This window comes from Xylocopa sonorina, chromosome 7, assembly GCF_050948175.1.
Source record: "Xylocopa sonorina isolate GNS202 chromosome 7, iyXylSono1_principal, whole genome shotgun sequence".
Lineage (NCBI taxonomy): Eukaryota > Metazoa > Arthropoda > Insecta > Hymenoptera > Apidae > Xylocopa > Xylocopa sonorina.
In genome coordinates, this window is record NC_135199.1 from 7,240,249 (window position 1) to 7,267,016 (window position 26,768).

The following is a 26,768-nucleotide window of genomic DNA, read 5'->3' on the forward strand; positions in this document are numbered from 1 at the left end:
ACCGATCAGCATTTTAATTTTTAATCCCGCGCTCGAATCCAAAGAACGTTACCGCGGATAAACAAAACTGGCGAGGAGGCCAGGAGGAGGGGCTGGTGATCGAAAAATTATTCGAAATGATACCAAAAATGTTTCAATTTGTCCGAGGCTGATTACAATTTCAATATCAAAAGAACCTCGGACAAACGTCCCGGATGCGTCGACGTTGAATAAAATTCGCTCGCGGAACTAATTCTCGCGGAATACCAGCCGAGGTGTAATTGCTTCGAATACATTTTAATTTACAAATGGAAACGCAACTCTTTTCCGCGGGGCTGGCCGTGTAAAACGAGCGCGCGCGCGCGCGCGCGTGGAACAACGCGGCGGACCAAGCGAAAGGAGGACGTGTTTCCGATTTTGCGCGTCATTAAAATTTCATCAGGACCGACTCGAGGGTGTCGATGTACGCTGATTACAGAGACCGTCGGTGAGCGTAGACACGCGCGGCACTGCCAGAGGAGACTGGTAATCGCATATTTACCCAGCCAGTGGAGGAAAGCGCGATCAGATGTGCAACCCTGGACACCTCTTGATTGGCAAACATGAATATTTTATCCAGCCCCGCGCAATCGGATAACTTGTTGTTCGTATCAATTATTCGCGAAAACTCGACACTGCCGCCTAATGGGGAACGAAGTTTTAATTGAAACGTAATCCCAATTAAAATGAGTTCGCGATATTCCGCGCACGAATACGCGTAATCGCGTTAACGAAATGGAATGTCCACTCGGGCGCAAGATATCGGTAATGCTCGTGGAAACGAAAAATACATCGCGGGCTTTTCGCTCGATAGGTTCGCGCAAGTGTTTACCTTCGTGTTTTTACTCCCTCCTCTGTGTTTTAATGCTCGCCTTTTGCGTGAACGAAATTTGCGTATCGTCGTGTAATGAATTGCGTATCGACGCTTAAAAATTAATCAAGAGATCGACCAATCGAAGGATCGTTTTGATCAAAGAAACGTCAGAAGATGATATGTGTCTCAATATATTTATTCCGTTTATTTTATTTGTAACGACTTATATTTCTATGCTCTTCAAATATACAGTCTTATATCTGGCATGACTCGTACCGACAGGTATTTACAACAACTCTCACAAAACGTCACGTAACAATTTCATACTTCACGCACCCTTTTGTAAATATAACGTTTCTTTATAAATGACTTCATCTAATAGGATTCGTGTGCCCTCGACGTGCATATCGTCAACGTTCCGTCGCGCTCGTACGACGATCGCTAAATGCCCACCCCCCTCTCTCTCTCTCTCTCTCTCTCTCACTCTCCCTTTTTCACCCTTTCTTCCACCCACACCACATCCTCTCAACTAATTTCGCTTCGATTACCTGCGTAGAAAAAACCCTTGTCGCTCGATGCGATAACATTCGCGTTTAACTGTACGTGAAAAAATGCGTCCGCCTTTAAGGAGCGACCTTACAAAACGAATAAAGAACGCCGTACGTACGTGTGTATAATAATATATGTTATATTGTCGGATCAACGATGCATCCGGGAAGTAGTCACAAACGAAGTGAACCGAATTTACGAACCGAACGGTGGCAATCGACGTGGACCACGCGCGACCTCCGCCCCTCCGTGAACGACCATTCGCGAGACACAACGAACAATCATCTATATCGTAGAGTTTACTCCTTACCAGCTACCTAAGTCCTAGATAGTTTCATCTTAACGCGCGAAATGCCTCGTTAAAGCACCTTTTTACCAATACTTTCTATTCCTCACAGGCGTTCCGAGCCGCTATCGATTCGACTCGGTGGATTTGGCCACGCGTCATCGGAAGAACGTGACGTCATGCCCTGCACCGGCGATTCCCTCGTCCTCGACTTCGTTCACCACGAAACTATTGCGCTGCACGTAGCGAACGGTGCTATGCACTCGAAGACCGAATCCAGCGACCTGCACCCTCGAAACTCTCCAAAGGAAACACTTGTTTATTTGTGCATCGTTTTGCGCATCGTTCTCCAACGGACACCTTCGAACGCGTGTTCTTACGCGTGTCTCATTAAGCGTGCAAAAGAGTCGTCGAACGGTCTTCATCGGCCAAGAGATTTCAATTGTACATAGCACCGTTCTATACGCAGCTCATGCTAATACGACGATTTCATTGCGCGGGAAGGAAGGTACATCGTCTGATCGAGAGCAAAGTTGCTGCAGAAGCTTCGCGTGCTGCGGTTCTACCGTACTTCGAAAGATCGTAGGGGTTGCGGAGATCGTTATCTCCATGCTTGTCCTCTCTGAGGTGGAACTGCCTAGAAGCTAGTTTAAACGCGCGGAGTATCCTCTCTAGAAGCGTGACTTTTCTTAGAGATTAATCGACGTAGAGAAAAAGTGCGTGGATCATTTTTCTAACTGACATATTTTGGCGCTGGTTATTGTTTCCTCGTCGTCCGCTTAACAGCACGCGAATGACAGCGAACCAACATCGACCTACTCACACCGACGTACTATGTACTTTAAACGTAAATCAGTTTGAAAAAATTCATCGATATCTTCGACAATGCCTTCTTTTCCTTCCAAAATGTTCGTCAGCGTTGAGAAATAGTGTCGCGAGAGCCATTTCTTTCGCGCATTGTCGAACGAAGCACGTAGGCTGACACATTGTTGACTTGTACTACTGATATCGGATCGATTCGTACTCTGATTCCCATGAGACGCGTCGAAAGCTTCTCGATACGATTTTCGTACGAAAATCAAAGTACGAATACGCACGTTAAGTGTATCTACAACGAGAAATCGTGGAATAAATGTTTTTTACATTGCTGTGCTGTTAAATGAGCGACGAGCTTCTTCCGACTGAGAAGTCTCGACACACATCTCGTTGTAGACATCGTCGAACCTTGACGCGGGATGATCGTAGAGGCACATTAACGTAGCTACTCTGGAAATCTTCGTCGACGATCCTCGTTTCTCGTCCTAAAACTACTATGTGTTTTATATGTATATATATATATCTCTCTCTTTCTTCGAGCTTAAACGGTGCGTATAAAAATCTGCACGCGCCGAGTTGCGAATTGACGAATCTACCTGCCATCGGTGATTTGAACTGGACGTAATGATCGACAAACCGACATCTATATCGCTACCCAAGCCGATGAAAATAAATCGCGTGTCTATCTCTATCTGTGTACTCTTTCGCGATGTCGTGAACTTTCAGTGAAATTTCGATCTGTCGTACTACCCCGTCGGTTGGAATTTCTAATTATCGGGCTGAACCATCGCTCAACTTATAATAGAACCGAGTTCACGTTTATAGCGCGTAAAACTGAAAGGTGCTGCGGGATAGGCTATATAACTCGTGTCACGATCGGCGAGAGGAGAATTTTCTCGTTCAAAGAGCACCTATATATATACATACCATATATGAAACTAACTTAAAACTGAACAGTGTAATTAAAAGCTGGTTCGTTAGAAAAGAGGGAACTTGTCGACTATTTTCAGTCGAGATTGCCTCCGTTTTGAATGGTAGCGGGAATTTTTGGAAACTCCGAAGAACGACGTTCTCGCGACAAGGCGTAACTCAGCTAAGCTCGTACGTTGAGTGACGGCGATAATACGAGGATTATCTCATATTTTAGAAACATCTAAAAATACTACCTTTATTTTATATAAAAAGACCACCCAGCGACTCTGGAGTTCCTCCCTCGTCCCCTTTCGCTCTCCCTCTCTCTCTCTCTCTCTCTCTTTCGTCCGTTTAATAATATACAATTAACGTCTATATAGTTATGTACAATTTGTTTTTCCGCCTCACTGCCCCTTTCGTGTCTATAGCCACGGGGGTATAATGGTACTTGATACTCTTAGTATTAAACGATACGCCCTTAACGCGGCTAGGTTTTTGCGCGAAACGTATATATATATATATACGGACAAATTAAGCTCTATACCGCGATTCCGTCGTAACAACTTCTATAATTTTATACAATCTCTGGTTGCATTTATATATCGTATCTGTTCGAAGGAAATTCCACGTTACCACGGCGTCCCGCGATCAACGTCGTGATTTACGATCGCATGCGAGATTACCGTAGTAAAGCGAATCGCGTTCGAAGGAATGGAAGGCATTTTGTATAACGTTTCCCCCGTTCACCTCCTTCCCCATCCCCTTCCCCACTCTGCCTCTCGTTCCACTTCCGCCCTTTTCTTTCTAAGCTTCCGCAGGCTACTTTTATCGCAATTTACCGAATAATCGCGACGCGATAACGAGGTTTCTCTGCGTGATTGGAGGGAGATTGAAGGCATCGCATTAGAAATCGCGCGAGCACACTTCGCCAAGGATTTCTACGCTATTTCGCAAGCATTTTCTTCTTCTCTTTTTTTCTTTTTTTTTTTTTTTGCTTTTTTAACTCTTCCCCTTCGTCTCGCTCGCGTTCCGTTCGCCGTGTTTTAAGCTGCATTAAGCGGAGCTTGTAAAAAACGTTTCGCAATTAGTCAACGTTCGTAGACTATGAACATTCGAAGAAAACGGAGATAATGATTAACATTAAGGGGGGAAGTATGCGATAGATCGCGAAAGTTGCGTTCAACGTTCAGCTTCGTTGAACCTCTCAAAGCCGTGCCTCCTCCTCTGACATGTTCCTTTATATTAGTTTAACGATATGGTGAAGTGGGTGGAACAGTCGTGGTTAAAATAAACGATTGTTCCTTGTCGTTCGATCTCGATACTCGTGCACAGGATGCCACGCGCAACTGGAACCAAAGCGATATACCCTCGAAGTGATCATGGATAAAAATTGAATCCAATTTCGCAACGTTTCACCTTTCTATCCATCGAGCTCCAAGGATTTCGCCGTTTCGATCCAGTTACAAGGTCCACCCGATATGTCCATGTCAGACTTCGAAGACAGACTCCGCGGTTTCTACAATCGACATCCATACACGAACCCATAACGCGTTACTCCCGTAACGTCAGCACTCGGTGGCTGTTGGCAACGTCAGGCTCCACAAACGAGAAACAATAATTTTTAGGCCCGCCTCGACAACATCGAACTACGATCGCGAATTCAGCGATCCAACAACGACTCGACCAAGCGCCAAGTGGACTGAAATCAACAGGTGACAACCGCAAACAGAATCGCCATCGATCTGCACTATGACCTCTTCAACTGTCCAATATCGGAGCTCTTCGGCGAGTAGAGACCCAATTTCAAAGTGAGTTCCTTGGGCTTCCTTGGAGGGTTTCGAATAGGGAAAGGGCTGAACTGCGCCTTCGGACTGGTGACGGTGTTGTAATTGTTCTCACCCGTTTTGCTCGAGTGTCCGATGTTGCCCAGGCTCAGCGAAGATTTCGCGTAACTGCTCGATCCTCTGTCAGGCAGCTCCGTGTATTTCCCAATCGTTATTTTACCAGGGAATTCCGGATGAGACACGGGTCGCTTCGACTCGTCGGACTGTCCTGGCGAGAGTTTAGCCGCGTAGTGATTAATGGAGGAGGGGAAGTGTTGGTTCGAGAACTGGCGATTAGGCGACAGAGGGTGATAGTCGCGGTGTCTCGTCGGTAAATACGATCCTGCGTCCGTGGCTGCGTCCATGGCGGGTAGCGTGCTCAAGTGTCTGTCGTACTCGACGCTCTTCGTATGAGAGTATTCCTTTGGGGACAGGGAATCGTATTTGCGACGAAGAAGATCGGTTGGCTCGGTGGTGTAGTCGAGAAACGAGCTGACGCCAGCGTTATCCAAGCACCTTTCCTCTTTCGAGATGTACTTGGTAGGCGTCAGAGGTTCGCCGTTGCCGTTGCTGTAATACGGAGACTTGTTGCTGGGGGTGGCGATCGATCTGCTGTCCGGTTGGAGCGACATGTAGTCGGCGTTTACTTCTCTTGTTGGATCCTCGTCGTACCTGACACGGAACTCGAGCGACTCTTTCGTCATCATGGGACTCTTCAGGTGTAAATCGTAAGTGTTGACAGGGATTTCTGGTTTATGGTTGATATACTCGAAGCTGGTATCCACTGTAGGTTTGTCGTACGCGGCTGTCACGAACGGATTAGTGGATGACGCGTGCTTGGACGACAACTTGGGCTTGAAATCGAACGTTTTGTAGGGGTCGTAAGAGCTCTTCAGCGGTGAAGCGTCGTACTGCACTGGTTTCGAGGTGTACCTCAACGGTGGCATGTCTTTGAAGGGTGACGTGGGGACGTACGGTATCGATGACAACTCCTTCTGAGGGAGCTCCAGGGTCGTGTCTAGCAACACTTGCGCGGAAGAGATCTTATCGAGCTTCTCTAATTCTCTGTAGATGTCTATGTCGCTTTTGGGCGACGAGTCGTCCACCTGGTATTTTGGTACAGCGTACGGTAGCACGTTCTCCGTGTACTTAGGGAACTTCTCAGTGGGGATCGATGGCTCCTGCGTCGCGCCCAAGTCGCTCCTCCCGTCGATCGAGTCGCTGGACGATTTATAGGAGAATACGTTCGTGGAGATACTGGACAGGTCCAACCCCTCGATTTCGCTGACGTTCTGACTGGATGGCCCTTTGTCCAGAGTTACCATACTGGCCGGCGAATGTTCCTCGTAGTTCGCCAATAGTTTCGACAGCTCCTCGTTTATCTTGCGATCGATCAGAGCTTCCCTCGTGTCCAGGTATTCGTGCGATACCACGTCGTCCACGTCGAAACGGTCCATCTGTTCCGTCTCGTCGATCAGGGAGAGCTTCGACAGTTCTTCGTTGATCTTGGCGTCGAACTCGGACACGCTGGTCGCAGTCATGTTGTCGAAATCCTTGAAATTGATCCTGGCCAGTTCCTCGTTAATCTCGTGCTCGTTCAGCCCCATTTTCTCTAATATCGGACTGAAGATCTTCGAGATCTCCTCGTTTATAGGGCTGATAGTGATCTCCTTCGATATCTCCTCGAGGTCAGGCAGACGCTTCTTCGCCTGACAAGCGAGGATCTTCTGAAGTATCGCGGAGTTTTCTTGAATGATCTTCAACGCCCTGTCGCTGTTCCTCCGCCCGTTGTCGCTCTTCTTGCGAGGTTTCACCTTCGTCCACACGCCCAACTTCAGCTCCCTACCGTCGTCCGAATCGATGTTGTCGCTCTTGCTACACGCCACGGTTTTCAGTATACTGTCGCTGTTCTCGTCGATGTTCATCCTCGGACGCACCACGTACGACTTCCTACCCTCGCCAGTGATATTTATGTCAGGTATCTCCAGTCGACGTTTAGAGAACGTGCTCGCTGAATTGCTAAAAGTATCCTGCCTTCTAGCCTCCAGGCTCTTCAGGTCCTCCCAGATGTAGCTGCTCTTCTTCGTCAGCATCCCACTGTCCGACGAGCCGTCGTTCGCCTTCGCCTCCAAGTGCTTGATGTCCTCCAGAATATCGCTCGACCTCTTCTTCGCGATCGAGGTGCTGAACTCGTCCGCGGAGGCAGACGACTTCAGGTCAGCGTACCTTCTACTGTCCAAACTGCTCGAGCTTCTCTCCAACAACTTCGATCGGTCCCTATAACGATAGTTCAAATAATGCTTATCTAACTTTTCCTGAGGCAAAGAGGGTACCACGTCCTTCTCTGACAGAGGATCGTCCCCGCCGTCGTCGAACATGTCCTTATCCTTGCGATAGTAGTCGCTGGTACCCGTTGCTTGATAATAACCAACACCGTCAACGCCGTTTCTCCTGTCGGTCAAGTTCACCGTTGAATCCTCTTTTCTAGCGGTGAACTCTGGCTTCACGTAACCGTCGCCCTTTCGAGGCACGCTGTCCATATCCTTGACGTCGGACGCCTTCAACAAGGCGTCGAACTTGGACTGGTAACCTAGGTACTTGTTCGACTCCCTCGAGCTGGTCGATTTCTGTTCAGGCGACGTCTCAGCGCTGTCCAAGCTCGACTTCCGTCTGGAAGCACCGTATGGTGACGTGGGAGTCTTCTGGTTCGGATTCGAGATCGGGTAAAACGGCGAGGTAGCGCTGCTCAAGTCCATCGACGAGCCTGACACGTCATCTTGGCCCCGTCTACTAAAATTCGAGGTATACTTTATGGAGTTGGCACTTATTGGCGATTGTAGGTCCGAACTGAACGACCTCTCGGAAGACTTTAGTTTACCCGGACTGCAGGAGTCGCTGGAGCTGCTCACCGCCAGCTTGGGGCTCGCCTCTGACTTGTTCTTCAACGAGTCCATGCTGATGGGCGTCGTCGAGCTGGACATCTCGTACACCTTCTTCGTATCCGACTTGGCGCTGTCTCTGGTGCCGTCTGAGTCGATCGAACGGAGGACCAACGTCTTCGAGTCCGAGCTGACCGACGAGCACAACGACTTGTCCATCGAGAAGTCTCGAGACTCCGATCTAACCGGAGTCCTTGGACTGACCGTCAGACTGGACGGTTTCGAGTCTGGCCCCATCGTCTCGCCAGAGCTGAACGATTTATTGCTCTCTGGTGTCTTTGGGCTTTTCATCAGATCCGAATAGATCTTCGTCTGCGTCGCGTGGATTCTGTCGCTGTATGCTGTCTTCTCCAGTATCGTTTCTGACCTGACGCTGGTCTCTGATGTCAGTCCTGCGATGTCGTTCGTCACGTGTACAGGCGGCGTTACTTTACCGAGTTTCTTGTCCACAGTTATCGGCGAAATCGGTAGATGACCGATGTACGTCTTAGAGAACATTGTTCTATCGATACTCGTCGTGTCTGAAACGTCGCTGATCATGCTTGTCACCCTCGAACTTTCGTACGGTTTCACGTCTAAAGAGATCCTGCTGGAAAAGTCGAACGATGTCCTGAAACGATCCGATTTTATCTCGCTCTCCATTCCTAAATCGAGAACCGATTTATCCACGATGTTTTCGTACGTCTTGCCCAATGGTATCGAGTAATCCAAGAAAACGTTCGATGAATCCTGTTTGATAATCGTGGATTCCTTGCCTCGAACTTCGTCCTTTATCCCAGCTGCGACGTCGTCTCGACGCACGTCGGCGATCTCTTCAGCAATTTGCTTAGGTCGATGTGGTTCGTGCACCAATACTTCGTCCTTGGTATTGACAGCGCTGTTGTCGAAATTTAAGTAATCGTACTCGTCGAGAGCCAACGACTTCTTAACGATGTTACTGTCGGAGGTGTAGTCCATGGGTAGTTCTGGTATCGATTTCTCTGTGTCCAATTCCTTTATCGACGCATCTTCCGGTGAATCTTTGCTCTGCGCGTTGAACTTCTGTGGGACCATCGAATTATTGTCATCCTCCGCCGACAGTCGTCTTATTTGATCGGTGATCTTGGCGATCGACATGTCGCTCAAGCTCTCCTCGACTGTTTTCGAGTCTTTCTCCGCATCGATCGGCTCGTTGCTCTCTTCGGGCAACGAACGATCGAGCATCTTGTCGGGGATTGGCGATCCATTCGTTCGAGTGCTCTTCTCGTCGTCCTTTGGCACGACGTAGGAATCGGACGCTGACGTGAGGTCCTCGCTGTCGACGTCGCTGAGGCGGTCCGGCTCGTCGCATAATTCCGTCGACGTGCTGTCGCTGTCGCTGTCACCGTTGCTGCGTTTCGGGGATGCTAACTCGGGTTCTAAGGATTGTGCTGTTGCAACGATCGTTTCTGCTTCTCCTATAATAGATACGAACGAGTCAATTGAAAGAAGTTTTGAAAAATACTGTCGAATCTTTAGTAGGTCAACGACGTAGTCTAGCTTTTCTACTGTAAGTAAGTTGTTTGCGAAGCTCGACTGACCAACAGCGAACAACGGTCGATCGACGGAAAGTACACGCGAATCGATATGGTCCCTCTGTTACCATCACTTGATATCCCTTTACTATCAAATGGTAACCAATGGTTCTCATCGATCGTCTCGTTTTGTAAAAATATTGAAACGGTTACGTTTTTGAGAGAAAGATAGCTGGATTCGTTGGTTGCAAAGAGATGTCTTGAGAAGATAGCGCAGAGATAATGTGCGTTCTCTGTACCTGACGAGTTCGAAGGTTTTTGCTTCGGTTTCTTGGTGTCTTTCCAGTGAAGCGTGACGCCCTGTCTGTCCTTTCGATTTTGATTTAGCGTCGTAGGCCTTGTCTTCGTCGACGGTGTGCCAGAAGGTAGGCTCAAGGGTCGATTCTTCCCACTCACGAGCGCATTTTTGCCCACTAAAAGATGATTCATGGCCTGAGAAGTAGGAGGAGGTACCATGGTCTGCCTTGCACATGCAGCTGCGGCAAGAAAAAAAAAAAAAAGGTGTATGCATTCTTGTAGCCGTTCAATTTGCAACAGACACACTTTCCGTTGGTCTTACATTTCGCGGCTCGATACTTAACATGTACACGGAACATTTACGTGAGACGCGCTGTTTGGAAGCGATGGGGGTATGAAATGATTTATCGTGCCTTAAAACCTTAGCGAATACACAACTAAGTTCTGCGATTAGGATCAGCCATTACCGGAAAGTATAATGTGAGCCTGTCGTTGCCGTTCTCGTAGCTTCGCGTACTGCTGTTTCAGAGTGCTAATGTCCAAAGCTAGTCGTTCACGATCGCTGCTGGGTGCCATAGCCTGCAGCGCTCCAAGCGTTTGCGGTATACGATCTATGAACGTGTTTTCACCATGTGAAACAGCCATAGCTAATATCGTAACGGTATAATGATTACAATGTTAGCGTATTTTTTCACCCTTCCATACCTTTCTTCAGCCGTTGCGCCATACTGAACATGGCAGCGGCCACGGCCAGCCTCTCGTCCTCTTCCGTGTCGCTATCGTCGTCGTCGCTGAGCTTCCTTGCCCACGGTGTGATATTGTACCTGTGCTTCTCTCTCAGCCCCGTTACACCGTGCAGAGCTCCCATACTGACGATGTTCTGTTGAAATAATGCTACCGTCACTCTTCTCCTATGCACAGAACCTCCCCATACCTTCGCTAACCTTTATCAGATTATTAGTGTCGGTAAACTCTAGCATCTCCCTCGTGAGCACCCCCATTATACTGTAGAACTCGTCAGCCGACGTGACCGTCATGATCCGGCTGCGAAATGAAATTATTACATCGTGATACACTCGTACAAATCATTGAACAAGTTGAACCATGCAAATGGTAAATGGAACACTCACTCTGAAAGTCCTTCCCAAATGGCCAGCGCGGTTCTAAGCAATATCTCGTCTCCCTCGAGAAATATCAGGTCCCAGACACGCAGGACCGCCTCTTGGGGTAAGCAATGACAGAAGAGAGTGAGGAACCATTGCATCGTGAACACATTCGTCAGAGGTGGCTCGTAACTGCTGCCTGAACAAATTGTTTCCACGAATGAAACCGGCTCGAGTCGGTGGCCAGCCGTACGAAAAGAGTTACGATTACGCAACCAGTTTGGTTACCTGTCGCCTTGTCCTTCGCGTCGTTCTGCAACGCCTCCAGGTGTTTCGAGAGCTTGGGCAGCCTGGCCCGCAACAGATCGCGGAACACCGCCATGTCCACGGAGAGCCCGCGAAGGTTGTCCGCGAAGTAACCCTCCGGCAGTACACCCTCTATCAAGTAGATCATCACCTTCACAGCAGCGGACTCCGCGCGGTCCATAACCTGCAGAACGAGGGCGGCGAGCACGTTCAGGCCCTGGCAGTACCCGACAGACTTGTTCCATCGCGCGAAACCGAGGAGGACGCGACGCAGCACCGCCTGATTGTCCCTGCCAGCCGCCCCGCAAAACAGACTGCAGCCAGTTCTGTGTAGATCCTGAAACGATTTATTTATACACCTTGTACGCGTACCAACGCGTGCGAGTTTCTGAACTAAGCGTTTCTGTCACCAGGAGAAGCCAAACCAGTCGACTCTGCGAGAGTTAATCCTTTGGATCGCTGCTTCCTCTTCTTTTCTAAAGTTAAACGCAGGCTCTTCAAACAACTCTAATGGACTGATTCTTCGGTGTCGCGAGCAAACAAAATTTTAGGTACACGATACGGTCCCGGCTCGTACCGTTTCACATGGTTCCCACCGGCGTGAAAGCAAACAGAACCGAGCGGACATTTGAACAGGCATTTAAACGGAATCGTTAGCAGCACGCGCTGGCTTTAAATCGTCGAACGGAACCAGCTGCACAATTCAGTTTCGGTTACGCGATCGAGTTCGTTAAAGGTCACCCCGTCCCGTCGCCCCGCGCTGGATTAATTGGCAGGCTCATCGGCGACACTTAATTGCCCGGCGTCGAAGTGATTGATGATCGAAATTTAATTGCGCGTAATTACACGCGACGAAGGGAGGAACGTCGGAGGTGAGGAGTCGTGGCTGAGATTTCTGTGGGCACGTCGCGCGAGAGGGCGAGGGGAACTGGTTTCGCTCTTCGATCCGACGGTGTACGATTGTTTTGGATCAGAGATTCGGGACTGGGACCGTGGGAAAAATAGCGAAGAGTGAAAGTCGCCTGTGAATTGTTGCGTAACGTTGACAAAAATTTGTGCTTCAGGAACGCGTCTGATAGCGATGAGGAATTCTGATAACGATTTCCACGACGGATGAATAATTCAGTAAAAACGGATGACGGATAAATATTTATTAGCAATCACTTTTAGAGAGGATCGCTGGTTAACAAGCGACAGAAAATTGCTTGTCGCCCAAGTATCTAAATGGGTTTGTACCTAATACCGCTCGTTAATCATGCACGTAAAAGCAAGGGTTTCGGGGGGAAACGGAAAAGAGTAGAAAAGGAATTGAAGTGAAGGGTACATTTGAATTTCAAATTCATCAAACGCACTTCGAGGGACTCTATCGTCGTTACGAGGGTAGGGATACGAGGAGTATAGGATCGACGAGGGAATCGATGTATACGAGATATTGCGAGAAGAATGTACGTTTCAGAGTTTTACCTTAACGATTTGTATACCAAGCTCTTCATCGTCAGGATTGCTCCACTCGTTGAAGCAGATCTTTTCAGCTTGCTTCCAATCCACGCCTCGCTGCTCCAGGTGACGTTCTGCCAGCGTCAGCCATAACTGAAATATTTCAAAGAAAGAAGAAGAAGATAGTAAGAGAAAAGTGCCATCAGTTTTTAATGTGACTAGCTTATAATCATTAGAATCTTCCTCGATGCTTGCCTTCTTTCGAAATTCCGGCGGTATACCTCCCGACAACCTGGCGACCATTTTCATTGCGTCCAGCCATTGTATGAAACCACTTTCTCCTGGTTGCGGCGTCAGGCTAAATCTCATCTTCGTGTCTTCGACTGGAAATTGAACATTTTCGAGAAATATCTTTGGGCGTCGGGTCGCGTCGCGTGGGCGTTTCATTTCCATTCGTAGTTATCGGAGGAACGAAACGAAATTAAGTGGAGGTTAGGTGGGAAACGTTCGGAAAGTGAAACGTGGGCGCACGCGGGTGAACCCTTTGAAAATTGAATCCCGCGAGTTGTTCGAAAGAAAAGCGACGGATAGGTCGCGAGTGGGTGGGAAGAGGCACTCGTTAACCGGCTCGAGTAGTTTGGATTGCGTTAAACAAACAGAAACGTTAACGTCCTTAATTCGATTGGAACCGTCGGCACCCATTTAACAGGGCTCGCCAAGTTTTACAATCGGACGTTCCACTTAACGCGACGCGGCGTCTCGAACAAACGGCGCGGGACGTTTGGCTAGATGCGAGTCGTACGGCTCGATGGTCGGAACGCGAGGCACGTTAATCCGTTTATCAGGCAAACGGTTTTGATCGCACTTTAATACGGTTATTTAATTAAGTAAGTATCGTGAATCTGGGAGCCGGTTGCGTGACAAGTTCTGCATCGACGCTGCCACTCTGTGACGCGATCGATCCGTAAAATGTAATAAAAATCTAAATTTAGAGATTGACATCGATTACAGCGATTTAAATGTAACGTATTCGTTTCGCCTACTCGCGATTCAGTGGAGATTATTTTCCATTTCTGTTGAATCTTTCGTGGCACAACGCGAAAATGTCAGCCTTTGTTTCGTTGGAAACACGGGCACCACGGTGTTTGTATATTATTCAGTTGATTTCCCGTTTAACACAAAAGGCACGCGTTTGCTAAATCGAATTTAATCGAACGCCAGTTCATTAGTTAAACACTGTTGCGCGCCGACAAGCCGAAGTACACACTTGTCCCGTCATAAATTTTGCAGCCATCCACGGATAAACGTAAATCCATATTCCGTCTATATCGGTAGTGTATTACGAACGCACCACGTGGGCTGGTTTCCATTATCCCTTTGTTGTCCGAAGGATGAGCTTCGCGAATTCCGTAACGCGAATCAGACGCACGCGTAACCGAGTCCCTTTCTCGAGTGTCGCCCTTCTGCTCGAACGGAAGGTCCGTTTAAATCGAGTCTCCTTGTTCGATACGAAATAAAGTACGGGCGCGATGCGTGCGCGATCAACTTTTCGAGGAACTCGATTCGAACTTATTCAATTGTCGGACGTTCCATGAATTTCTAGCAGCCCGTAAAGCAGTTTGCATCCTGGATATCTACGTGCCTTACGAGGGTATTTCACGGCGAGCGAAGTGCAACTTCCAGTGAAATCACCGCATCGTGCATATTTATTCGAATTATTCTGCGTGGCGAACAGTGAATGGCAACGATAGATTTCGTTACTGGTATCGGGAAAAAGAAAGGGGAAATAAGGTTGTCGTTAATTTAAGTAAATCGAGTGAAATAAAATTGAAACTCTCTCGCTAAGGCAAACCTTCGACTTCGCGTATCAGTGCCAAGAAAATCTTCGGTTAAATATACAGCAAACATTGCCACGATTGGAGAGGTTCGATCGATACTAAAAAATGCCATCTAAAGATCGTACCGTGCTTCCAATCTAGCTTCGTTCAGACAAGTCACACTCCAATTCTGGGGAATGTTGTCTCTTAATAAACTGGAATCGATTAACTTCCGCCATTTCCGTTATTATCTCAGAGGGGCGGTTTTTGCAGAGCTTATTTTCTCTCCAAGCTACCAAATTCAATTACTCGGTCCGAACGTGGTCCAAAAACAAAATGTCAATCCACGCGTTCGCCCGCTACCACAGCGAGAAGCCGTCCGACTGCAACGAAAACAGAGCTTTCGAGCGTAAAAGCCGCGAGCCAGAGGGGTAGGAAGGGGGTTGATCGAAATTCACATGCACAGAACGAAACGAATCGGAACGGGACAAAACGAAACGAAACGAAACGAGACGAGACGAAATCGAACAGCGATCCAATTCGAGAGAATGGATGGCAAGCGTCGCGTGCAGCAGGGCGTTGATATTTGTTTGTTCACCTTCCAGTTCTTCGTACTTCGAGGCAGAGCTGGCAGCGTACGCGGCTCCTGACGCGAAGTTCTTCAGGGAGTTGAAAAATCCGCTCATTCTCCAATTAGGAACGCCGCTCTTTCTTCTGTCATCGTCACTTTCACCTACGCCGCCTCTCGTCGTACGTGGTGCAGCAGCCGCCTTTCAGCCGTTCTCGTGATTCATGATCCGTCGTGCTCGCGTTCATGTTCTCGGGATCGCGGCCAGCGATCGCGCGATGCTTCGTGGCTTCTGTCGTGCGAGACGCATTTTTCTCACGTGTCTGAAATCCGCGAATCGATGCCGTTTAGCCGCCGTCTCACCGCTGAGTAGCTAACTTCCCGCATGCGAGAACCAACACCCTGCTCGACAACGTTGCGCTCGACCAGTTCCAGAAGTTAGCGTACCGTCGATTACGTCTAACTATCCGCTACGACTGTCGGATACGTTGTACAGGCAAAGTTTCGAGGACTAAGCGTACACAGAAATCGAACCGAGGAAGGTGAAACGTGGCTAATTCTCGCGCAGCCGAAGAATAACTCTTGCAAATCGTTCAATTATAAACATTGAGATATCTTAAACAGCATAATTAGGATATCTATCGTTCGCGATAAGACAGACACCAAATTCTTTTTTCCTATGTGAATAACGAACTTTGTACAAAATGAACGAACATTCTAGTTTCTTCGATAATCGTACAGTAAATATTACGTTTTGCAGTCCGAGCGTATGTTTCATAGTTCGTCATGAAGAACGTTACTACGCTTCGAAATATTCTTGGAACTTATGATTCACAAAAATTGTCTATTTTCTGCCATCCTCCTTCGCTCGTCTGTTCACAAGTTCACCAATGCTCGTCTAGTACCGAACGCTCGAGGAATTATTCATTAGCTCGTACGGCTCTCTGTTTATTCAGATGTTCGAATATAGAACTGGTATTGTTGTTGCGAACAAAACGATCCGGAGCGGCTGCTCCGCGCAGAGTACGACACAGGAGGAACTGTTCGAATTCTTCTTGTCCGCGGCGAGACAAACTCCCCTTTGAAGTATCAATTCCGTCGGAGACTGCGTGATCGAGATATTAAAAATTGCTGCTCGAACGACAGAACGAAATTGTCGTCTCGCAGCAGCCTTCTTAATCACGCCCGCACGAACTGTACCACCTGTTACAAAGCGTTTAACGCGGATGTGTAGGTGATGCATGCGCTCGGCTCGACGAAGAAGTTCCCGATACGGGGATGAATCGATTGGTTATCTGTGTTTCAATTGAAAGCGTGTGACGCACTAAGAGCAACTCGTGCATCGTTCGCCTTTTGACACGGTGTTTCAACGAGAATTTCGTGACAAATCGTGCAACGCTGACAGCACGTTGAACAAACTCGAACGAGACATCTTCAAAACGAAGTAAAACTTCATTCGACGCGCTACGTAGCCATTGACGAGAAAGAAAAATGTACGTGGACGAAGTGGAGGTTATTACATGCACGATAAACGTTCTGTTGAAACGAAAATATTTTATCAAAGTTAGGATACGTTGAGTAGAAAAACAGAGCGGCATTTGGAAAGTTTTGAGACGATCCTCTACGGTGAATGAAAAAAAGAACGGGGTAAACCGTTGCATATGGTTGCTACCCACCCCACGAGCGCGAGCACAAACACAGACGAACGACGGCACGAGTACACGCACACGGTGAATCGCGACGCGAAACGAGGCATTAACGCCAGCCAAACTCGTATCGAACGTTTTGATTTATCTAATCCTATTCAGCCAGGGGGTTGCAAATCGATTTCTCCGCTCCTGCCAAGCCTAGATATTTCTTCCGCCCGTGCGAAAAGATGCTCCTCGACGAAATAGAACGTTCCAAGCCCCGAATCATCGGTACGTAACCCAACCATCGACATCCCCTACACCTCCGTACACTTGGTAACCGGTGGTAAAAAAAAATCGCGACTGATCGCTCGCGTGTACTCTGCACGGTCACGAAATCACGGCTGCTCGACGAACGAGGGGTCACGCGTGCCCTAACGTCGCAGCAAGACGGCGAAGAATAAGACACATACCCGCGGGCCAGCTCCAAGGACGTCTTACCATTGTCACTGAGTTGCGAAACGACGTCGCGGACGTGTCGTGGATGCCGTGTCCCCAGGAAAACCGCACGTCGTTCTACGCATCTGGCCTCGTGTCACCAAGCACACACGATTCTCGAACGGTCACCAGAAGCACATCCCCGTGCGGTGCACCCCCTCTGTCACTGACGCGTATAATACACTCTCTCTCTCGCGTTCACCCCTCTCGCCCGCCGCCGTTTTACGTGCGGCCAGAGAGAAATCGGGGGTAGAGAGCCGACTCGATCGAACGCGGACGCGGCACACAGGCACACCAAAGAAGAGACGCTGGGATTCGTGCACGGTCGAGGTGAGTCTTGCGAGAGTTTCACCCCGTTCCTCGCAGGCACAGCGGCCGCTGCGAGCGTGGACAACGACAACGGGACACCCCTGCTCGAGAGGAGCACGTCGAGCCAACTGAACGACCGCTACGCTGGCAGAAGGAGAAAGATGGAACGAGAAGAGTGGAGGGGCAAGGGTAGAGGAGAGACGACGGTGTGCGCGCGCGCGCGCGCTCGTGTCCTCGCGTTCCACCGTGATAATAACCACAGCGATCGCACGACGTGCACGGAGAGGGTAGTTCTCTCGTGGAACCCTGCAATAGGCACACTGAATCCGTTCGCGCTGCCAGCCCCTAGCGATCAGCCACTCCCGTTACGTCGCATGCGCGGACGCCCACACCACCCCTCTGCACTCGGAGGAATTTCGTATCTGCGGGGGTGCTCGCGTGTGCCAACGTCTTCGCGGACAAACGGGAATACCGTGACTGCTCCGTAGGGGTGGCTCGAATCCGGCTGTTATCGTCTTTCTTGTTCTTTTTACTCTTCGTCCCACCGACGACGCTACCCCTCCGCGTTACTCTCCTCGTTTCCTGCCGGAGTTTCTGCCGCCGTGGATACTTCGGGGGATACTCCTCTGTCGGACGAGCGACGGGGCCGACTTCTTCTCTGGGAACGAGTTCTTTCATTATTTTTCTCTTATCCCCGCTTTGTTCCGTTTCAGAGATACCTTCCTTGGGGAATGAATTTCTTTGAATGCGATTACGCCGCGCGACCCTATTTCAGCTTTTAACGACGCCTGATACCGCCGTTCCCTCGGATTTCCCTCGTTCCTTCGGTTCCATTGAAGGAACGATGTTTCCAAACGCGAGGTTCGCAAGATCGAGGCGCGCGTAAGTGCACGCGTACACGTTGACGCGAGCGATTTTATCGCGGTGCGCCAGTCGATTTTAATCCGCGTACGTACAACAAACTCGTGCACCGCGGATCGATGAACTTATCGACTCGGTCCCTTTATGGGTCAGTCGGAAATGTCGTCACAGTCGCTGGCGAACGCGCCGCCTAAGACTAAGGCCATCAGATAGACTAGTTGATACGCGTGTGCCTGCGTGCTCCTCTCGTCCAGAGTGCCAGGCGAAGTTCTCGAGATAAGAATGAAAAATAACCGTGGACGTTAAGTCTTGCAACTGTACGATACACCTCGCATCCTGTCCTGTCTTCTTCTATTATTAATTCGTTCGCTCGCGTGCAAATTGTACAACAGAGATAAATTAGAATAATCTGATCGCGTTCGACGATCTATTATTTATAAATGCATGCCTCGTTCTTTTATCCAGCTTTATATAGCGCGATTAATTATTTATAACTTATTAAATTGCACCGCAGTCGAGCGTTCTTCTGCTTCCAGCTTCGTTCACGGGTATCGTGCGATTGTGTTTGGCTCGATCTGATTAAGTGCGAGTTTAAAACCGTCTCGAGCGACCCCACTGGCAGAATTGATCGTGACCAATCCAGATGTTGAATACCCAGAGTCTGGAACACGCGCGTGTAAACCCGTTCTACCGCGACGCGGGTATATAGAAATATAAAAGAGCGGTATCGTCTCGGTTTCTTCCGATCGGCGAGGACGATAACCGGCTCGCGACATTATCGTCCATGCGGCTAGGTGCCGGAAACAATTAGGAGTACTGCCAAGCGATCAGCGATACAACTCGTTCCCGGCGAGCGCAGCCGATCCGAGGGGGGTAGAAAAATTTCGACCTATCGACGTCTCCCGCTCGCGTTCCCAGATACTCCCCCCCCCCCCCCCCCCCACTCGGCTCCAAACGGGCAAATCTAATTGAATATGGATCGCAGACGAGCCAGCTGGTATTCGCGTTTGTAGATAGAGTTACCTTTGTCCGTGTCAACAGGGTTAAATTGCATGTCCGCGTTCGATTGAGACACGCGATCCTTTTCGCGAGCAACCGACCCAATTCGATTCCTCCTGATTCGGAATTTAAATACATCGGTTTTCGAACATCTGCGTTGCGCTCTTGCAATCTTGTATCGTCTGTCGACGAAGCACGACGTACGACGCTTTCTAATTTCTCGATGCAATTTCAAATTCTATATCGATGTGAAGAATATGTCAAGGTGGTATTTAAAAATATCGTAAATCGCTACCTTGGATTTTCATACGAAACTAAATGACTGATATCGTGTTTCACCAACTTGTAGATTCTATCTGAGAACATCTGTACACGAACACGCTTTTGTCTTTATCAAAATGGAGCGTGTCGCGCGTCGCCACCCCATCGCAGGTACAACGACGCGTCGCAGCGCAGATCTTCGGATATTAATCCGCAAGAAAAAGAAAACGAAACGTGGAGAAGTAATCGATATCTAATCGCGATCGATCTTCTGAATGATTCAACAACTTCGTCCGATAGTTGCTACCCGTCGAGCGTCTGTAAACAGGCCGCGCGTTGCGAATCAAGCGGAAGAATTTCGCGCCGCGATTAGCTCCGTGCATATGCAGATAACGTGGGAAAAATGAAGTTTTCAGCGTCGGACCGTGGGTACGAGGGCAACGACGGCGATAATCGATGCAATCATCAACGCATAATCCCCGCGGTGCTATTCAGCGGATACGCTCATCTCGCGAGACCGGGTTTTTTGTCGCTCTTGAACGCGCGCCGGGGGTAATGGCTCGGAAACAGTTACTTAATATTTTGCACGCTCGGTTGAATTATTGAAGCACTCCCGGATAAAGGACGGGGTTCAGGAGCGAGCGTGTTGAAAAATTGCGCGAGGTCAATAAGTTTCCAGAGGCAGAGGGATGAAAAATTGCCCGGCGAAAGTGTCCACCCCGCCCCGCGGAACCGGGCGCCTCGACAGGATCGTCGCGGAGGGAACAGCGGGAACAGGATAAGAACTAATATATTGATAAATGAGGGAGGATGGAGATTAACTTCCCTTCAATTGACTCGATAATGCATCGTCAGCTTTTATCAAGTCCCGGCTTCTTTTGCGATACTTAACTTCAGACTCGAATACAGATCCTTTACCATCCCTTGTATTTATATAGTATTTGTCTCAGGATTAAACATCGATTGATCAGACTCGAGCGTGCAACGTTCTCTGTCGCTTAACAGGTGAGCTGAAAAGCTTGAAACTATAAAAATGAAATAAAATACCAAACAATATCGCATCGAAGAATTCTCTTTTCGTAGTTGTATAAAGATCGCGTGGAACAGAGGGTGTGAATAACGCTGGTTGGAATATATCGCGAGTGAACGCAGTTTTTCCTTTCGTTTCGAACGGAAGTGAATGAAACGCAGAGCTCGGCTCGCGTACAGATCGTTTCCATCGCGGTCTGAGCGTGTTAGCGGTGTCGCGCATCGGCTCGCGCGGCGCAACGGGTTCATCGTACTAAATGCAGATCTAAACTTAGAGAAGACCGAGGAAAGTTCCGCATTTCCGGTTCGCAGGCGCAACATCATTAAAACTTTATCAATGACGGTACGTCGCGAGGCTCGGCCGCGCGTGTACAGCAGGTCGCGGTGCGCGCGTGCGCGTTCTCTGCGATACGCGCGGCAAAGTCTAATTATTGATCACCGACCGCGCGTCGCGGTACCAGCGAAAAGGGGGCCTCTTTGTTTTCCGGAAGAGTCGGCCATCACCGACGCGTTACGCTCCGCGATACGCCGCAACACGCTACCGAAAGATACCGATAACGCGATAAATTTCGATCAATTCTGCTGATGGATAGCCGTTCTCGATGCCGTCGCCACCTCGACTCGAAGCTAACTTTCCACGTCTCGACGTGACCGCTTCGAACCCACGAAACTGAAAGCCCCGTTTCATCGCGCGACGACCAGAAAATATTTCTCCTACGTTCCCTGAAAAAGTTGCGGACTACATTGATGTTACTTCGCAGTTTCGTCGAGCTGAAGAAAATGAAATTTTCACGATCGACGTCTACGACGTGGCCCACGACTTTGAATGGACGCGCAGGCGTACTTCGCGTGGTCAACTCGAACGCTTCTTCGAATTCCTTCAGAAATTATTAAATTAGACGGATCGCGCAAAAATACAGAACCTTGCGCTCGAGACAATTAAACGTTGCACGGTGCAAACGATTCGCGGATTGTTATGGAGAACAGGTTCAGAAGAAGTCTAAATGAAAATGATTAATTGGCGCATCTACGCCAGAGGCTCGTCTGGACACCGAGTGGAATTCCTGTTTCAGCTGTTCCATATTTATGAACGCAGGGGGGGAGGGGCGATAAGATAAATAATAAGTTACCGGTGGTTAAGGAAGAAGCGGCGTAAATTGCCTGGCTATTTTTCGTGCCGAGGCGGAACATGGAGATCGCTTTTGTGCGGCGACAGTTTTACCGTGAGAAAGGAAACGCTTTAAGCAACGCCACGCGGACAGTCGCGTTTCCGCGTTGCGCGAAAGTTGTTATTGTTTTGCTCGCAGACATTATCCTCGCGGTTAGAGAACGCTGCTGTTTGTTTAAACGCTGCTTCCTTTTGTTCGGTCGATTTTAACGGCCGGTGTAAATGTCGCGGGTAAGTCGCGGAAATACGATCGCTTAGCTCGATACCGAGTGGAAGGATTAACACGCAAGCTGAGAGAATGAAAATTTCCATAGAATTTGTTCGTATTAAACGAATTTTGCAGGGGGTTAGTCACGTAACACATAAAAGTTTTGAAATTGACTCACTACGTTTCGAACTGAAGGCCTGGAGGTGAGCTGTAATTATACCGCACAGCTTGTCACGTTTGGTCATTAGATAATCTTTACGACGCAGTTGGCGTACAAGTATCCCGCCCGTGTGATTTATATGGTCGCGTAGGTTGAACACTAGAACTTGAAGTTCGTGCAGATCTGAAAATAATTTAATACGTGGTTAGAAAAAAAGATCGTCGTTGTTGGTCGGTGTTCGATGCTCCTTTTTAATTTTACAAAAGCCGCAGCGGAGCTGGGCGAGCACGTGTGCACAATATCCGAGAGTGCACGAGGTTATTTCGAAATTGAAGGTCGGCAGGGAAAAAGGCGAAACTCGGAGGAATCTTTGAATTCACGCTGCAATCTTGATAACAGGCCGAAAGGGTTCGCCTTGTGTACACACCCGTCGAAGATTGCAGTCTTGCAACCCCTTTCGCTTATGCTCCCCGCGTTCTTCGATGAAACGAGCTCTTGCACCCCTATCTCGAACCCATTTCTTCGAGTCATTCCAAGCACAAGCTTGAATCGCGAAGTTTTGGTAAATCCTCGCTAACTAAGTCGAATTGTGTTAACATTTACGCGAAAATTTCAACGGCAACGCTTGGCGAACAGCTGATCGAAATTTCGATCAAGTGTCACACGTGCTACGAGTTGGATAGAGAGATTAGTATATTATTATCTTCGCAAGCACTGGCTGTTGTTACGAGGATGAATTGTTGAGAAAATAAATTACACGCTCCGTGATCGTACGATCTGGTTAGTTTGATGTTTTCTCGTCGGTTTTAACGTGAAATACGTGCAATCCCTCCCCTGTTTTTTCCTATGCATGTTCAACGAGGCGGAACGAAGCAGCATCGTGTATAGAGATAAAAGAAGTGGTTCCCCCTCTGTGAAAAAAAGGGGAAAAAGTAGCACTCCAAGTCAAAGAACCTTCTTGCCTTGAAGTCAACGAGGTCGCTTGTCTGTCTGGTCTCTACGACCTCTTGTCTCGTCAGCTCCTGCCGAAGTATCTTTCCCTAATTCGAGTAAATTTCGAACTCCGCGCGTCAAGTCGCGTTCAAACATCGTCAACGAAGCGTAGACGTTGCCCCTCTGCGTCTCTGTGTTACGCTCGCGACGAGATTAAAGCTTTCGCTCGAAACTGTTACGACTCCTCTCTCGAGGGGACATCGTTCTTGAAACGAAGGAAGAAAAAATAAAACGAATATTAAGATGTATCGACGCGTTCAGTCATTCTTGTTTTGCGATTCTCTGCCCCCCGGACTGCCTACTGTTTGCACTTCCGCGAAAAACATGCTCCACAATGAATGTCCTCGCCGCGGAGCGTGTTTGTATTACTCGCCCACGGCCGCCCCGTCCCTTTTTCCGCCGTGATAGACGTTTCAATCTCTTATTGAATTACTCTTACTTTTCCATAGCAGACGCGCCTTTTGCAGATGCTGATGCCGTGGATGTATCGTCAGGGACGAGGCCGTCGAGTCGCTCTCCGATCGTCTTCTCTCGCCGTCTGGCAGCCCGTAAATGTCCAACAGCAGCTGATCCACTAACGACGAGACGGCCCCTTCTTTCTGTTCCGGTGGATTGGGCAACGGTGGTGGATACGTCTGAAAAAAAGAAACGACATACTTGTTATTAATAAAGTAAGAGCAGGAACCTTGACTGAACGGCCTAATTTCCATAGAGTGGCTGAAAAGAAGCACTCGTACAGAGTGGTTTAAAATTCGTATCGCTTCGCGAGAAAAATATGATATAACGAGACCAATTACGCGTTCTCCGCGGTACCAGTCGAGATGAAATGTATCGTTTCGAATGATCTTCTGAGAATAGCAAAACTTTTCGAGCAATCTGTACGTTCGAACCATTATATCGTCCAATGAGATTCCGATCGATCAGGCTCTACGTTTCAAGTTTGCGATACTTAAATAATAGAAAGGGTGATGTACTCGAAGCTAATCAATTAACCAGTAAGTGGTAAAATATCCAGCCACTCTAACGACAAATATTTACCAATAAACAATACCTTCGGCTTCGTAACGTGAATCTGGCTGTTCAGATTGCCAGTAGCTGTTCCCGCGCAACTGTTCTCGACGACGTCCGTCGCGTCGTTCACCGACCGCCATCTCTTCAGACACTTCCTCTTCTCTTTGATCGACACAAAACTGGCCCGTCTGACCGGTGTCTTCCGGTTCAGCTCCATGAAATCCGGACCCTCGCAGGTCCGCTGCACCAAATTGCATTTTCCACGGGCGTACAGCGAGGGAAATTGGTATCCATCAGCGCAGTGCAACAGATTCCGTGTCTGTTGCGTCACGTAGACGTCGCCAAACACCCGCTCGTTCTCCACGGCCACGCATTTCACGCGATAGCTTATTTCCGCGTACTTCTTCAAGGGTGTCACGTTGCAGCTCATCGTTCATCAATGTGACCGTTTAACTATCGCACTTCGAAATGGCCTGTCGCTGAAATTTTTTTATCCACGGAAGCCACGAGGCCCAAGGACGATCGTCCTACACGAGCATCTCATCCCTCTCAGCCCAGCAGGGTGGATCGCTCCTGAAACGTGATTAATATTATAAGGATTTCGCGCTAGTAATCCACTTCGAGTTAACAGAAAATATCTACGTGTTGGCACGACGGAACGTCAGTTTCGCACGTGCTTGGTTGCTGCTCTTGTTTCGAATCGGGAAATATCGCGTCATCGAACAACTTCGACACGGAAACTCATTAACGGACACGATACAGGGCTCCGCGCCTGTTGTTCGCGCGTCTCTAATGCAAATTCGCTAATGACAAGTTAAATATAAATTTCCGCTCCTCGCGGCCGTTAATTATTGCCAAAGCGTGAAATAAATTCACCGCGATACCCGCGAGCCGAGAGATCTATGGAACAGCAATAAAAAACTGACATAATTAAGCGATCCCTCTTTCTTCGAGTGTCGCCTAGTTAACGGACAAATTGCAGGACAATAATTCGCTGACATTCGTACGAGGATGGAGATAACGAACGAGTTTCCCGCGGTATTGCAATTGCCTAACGTTTATCACTTTTGATACGCGCGTACCCGTAATTACATCCGCTGGTGAAATCAAGGTTGAGGAAGCGTCGGAGGAAAGCGTCGGCCACAGTGTGGTTAGAACGAAAACGATCGTCGTAAATTATGGTATAAACGTTATAAATTGCGCGGTAATGCATTTGCGAACGATACGATGCGAATATACCAGCGATCGCACTTGAAAATAACCTCACGGAAAATAGTGGCTGCCATTTCCTTCTCTGCGTGGAATACGTTTAACGTACACGCTGAAACCGTTTGATGGAAACATAAATAACAACGACAGAACTAATACAGAAATCGCAAGTGAAACTCGAAGCGTCGAGCGAAATATTTGTAACGTTAAATTAGCTAGATTAGCCTTGACGGATGCTTATTATCCAGAGAAATTTAATTACACCTTTCACACTTGTCACCACGCCAACGCGCGTCCACTGCGCGATTTTTAAGCGTAACGGATAGGTCCAACTAACTTTTACCGCATTTAAAGTCGCGATCACATTCGTTCCCACTGCGCGTAATTTATGAACAATAATTTTTATCCGCGTAACAATTCTTGCCGGTTCTAATGGCTCCCTCCCGGCGGAGTTGAATATTCCCGTGGCCGTTTTATTGCATTCTCTACGCTTCGTAACCCTTATCACGAGGCCAGTAATTCGCTTCTGGTGGCCAGACCGCAACTGGAAGTGCCGGCGATGATAATCGTTTCATTAAGTCCATACCTCCACTTATGTTGTCGTCCAGGCTGGTTGACAGACTCGATGTACACAGCAAACCAAACAGCTGTCGTTATTTACGATCGCCGCATGGCCGACGAAAATTGTATAATGACACCTGTTAGAGATATCGCTAACGTGGGTTTGTCCAATTCTTCTTTGCAACAATTTCAAACGCGCGTGTCGAAAAATCTACCAGGTTATATATTACAATGTTTTCGCGAAACTTTTTAACCGCGATTCTCCTCCACCCCTCTCGACGATTCGTATAAAATATCGGACAACGGATCAGCTTAATTGGCCGTGGTACACTGAACACTTTCGCCTTGTCTTCGGATAGGAAGTTCGAGGGGAAGTACATACGGTTTTAAAGCGGTCATCGAAACCGCCACTGTTATCGGCGCCGCTGATAGCGCGGTCGATGTAATGTACTGCACACTCGGCTAGAATTTTAAATGCTCGCTTGGTGTGCAGTAGTCGTTCACCTGGTCGGTTCAATAACCCTTTTGCCGACAAAAAACTACTCACCGAAGAAGCGGAGCCTGCCTCCCGGTGCTCATGAGCGCAGATAGCTAGAGAATATTCCGCGCGATACGAAAGACTAAAACGACGACGGTCGATCGACAAAAAAATTCTCCGCTACCACTTCGTCGAGCGGCGACGGAAAGTTTCGATT

General features: G+C 48.4%; 2 protein-coding genes across 2 annotated transcripts in view; one reads left to right on the forward strand and one right to left on the reverse strand.

The window, feature by feature from the left end:
• Positions 1-5,116: 5,116 nt before the first annotated feature.
• Positions 5,117-24,787, reverse strand: LOC143425557 (uncharacterized). Its single transcript, XM_076898458.1, has 12 exons — positions 24,344-24,787; positions 23,732-23,927; positions 22,318-22,482; positions 13,049-13,176; positions 12,821-12,946; positions 11,339-11,693; positions 11,078-11,249; positions 10,892-10,991; positions 10,653-10,827; positions 10,415-10,558; positions 9,950-10,186; positions 5,117-9,593 (listed from the first exon to the last, which is right to left on the reverse strand). Exons 1-12 carry the CDS (start codon positions 24,731-24,733, stop codon positions 5,143-5,145), a joined length of 6,639 nt encoding a protein of 2,212 aa, XP_076754573.1. The 5' UTR covers positions 24,734-24,787; the 3' UTR covers positions 5,117-5,142.
• The window catches only part of Timp (Tissue inhibitor of metalloproteases), a 43,668-nt gene continuing 37,777 nt past the window's right edge, over positions 20,878-26,768 (forward strand). The window contains exon 1 of the mRNA XM_076898449.1: positions 20,878-20,885. The gene's annotated coding sequence lies outside the window, so the exon portion shown is untranslated. The remainder of the gene's footprint in view (positions 20,886-26,768) is intronic.

What these genes read in the sequence shown, in the direction of transcription:
- LOC143425557 (XM_076898458.1), bottom strand. Translation starts at nt 24,733, where the DNA reads ATGAGCTGCAACGTGACACCCTTGAAGAAGTACGCGGAAATAAGCTAT. An exon ending in TTCACGTTACGAAGCCGAAG is followed by an intron (nt 23,928 to 24,343) that starts GTATTGTTTATT and finishes TCTTTTTTTCAG; the next exon opens with ACGTATCCACCACCGTTGCC. An exon ending in GGCCTTCAGTTCGAAACGTA is followed by an intron (nt 13,177 to 22,317) that starts GTGAGTCAATTT and finishes TTCAATTTCCAG; the next exon opens with TCGAAGACACGAAGATGAGA.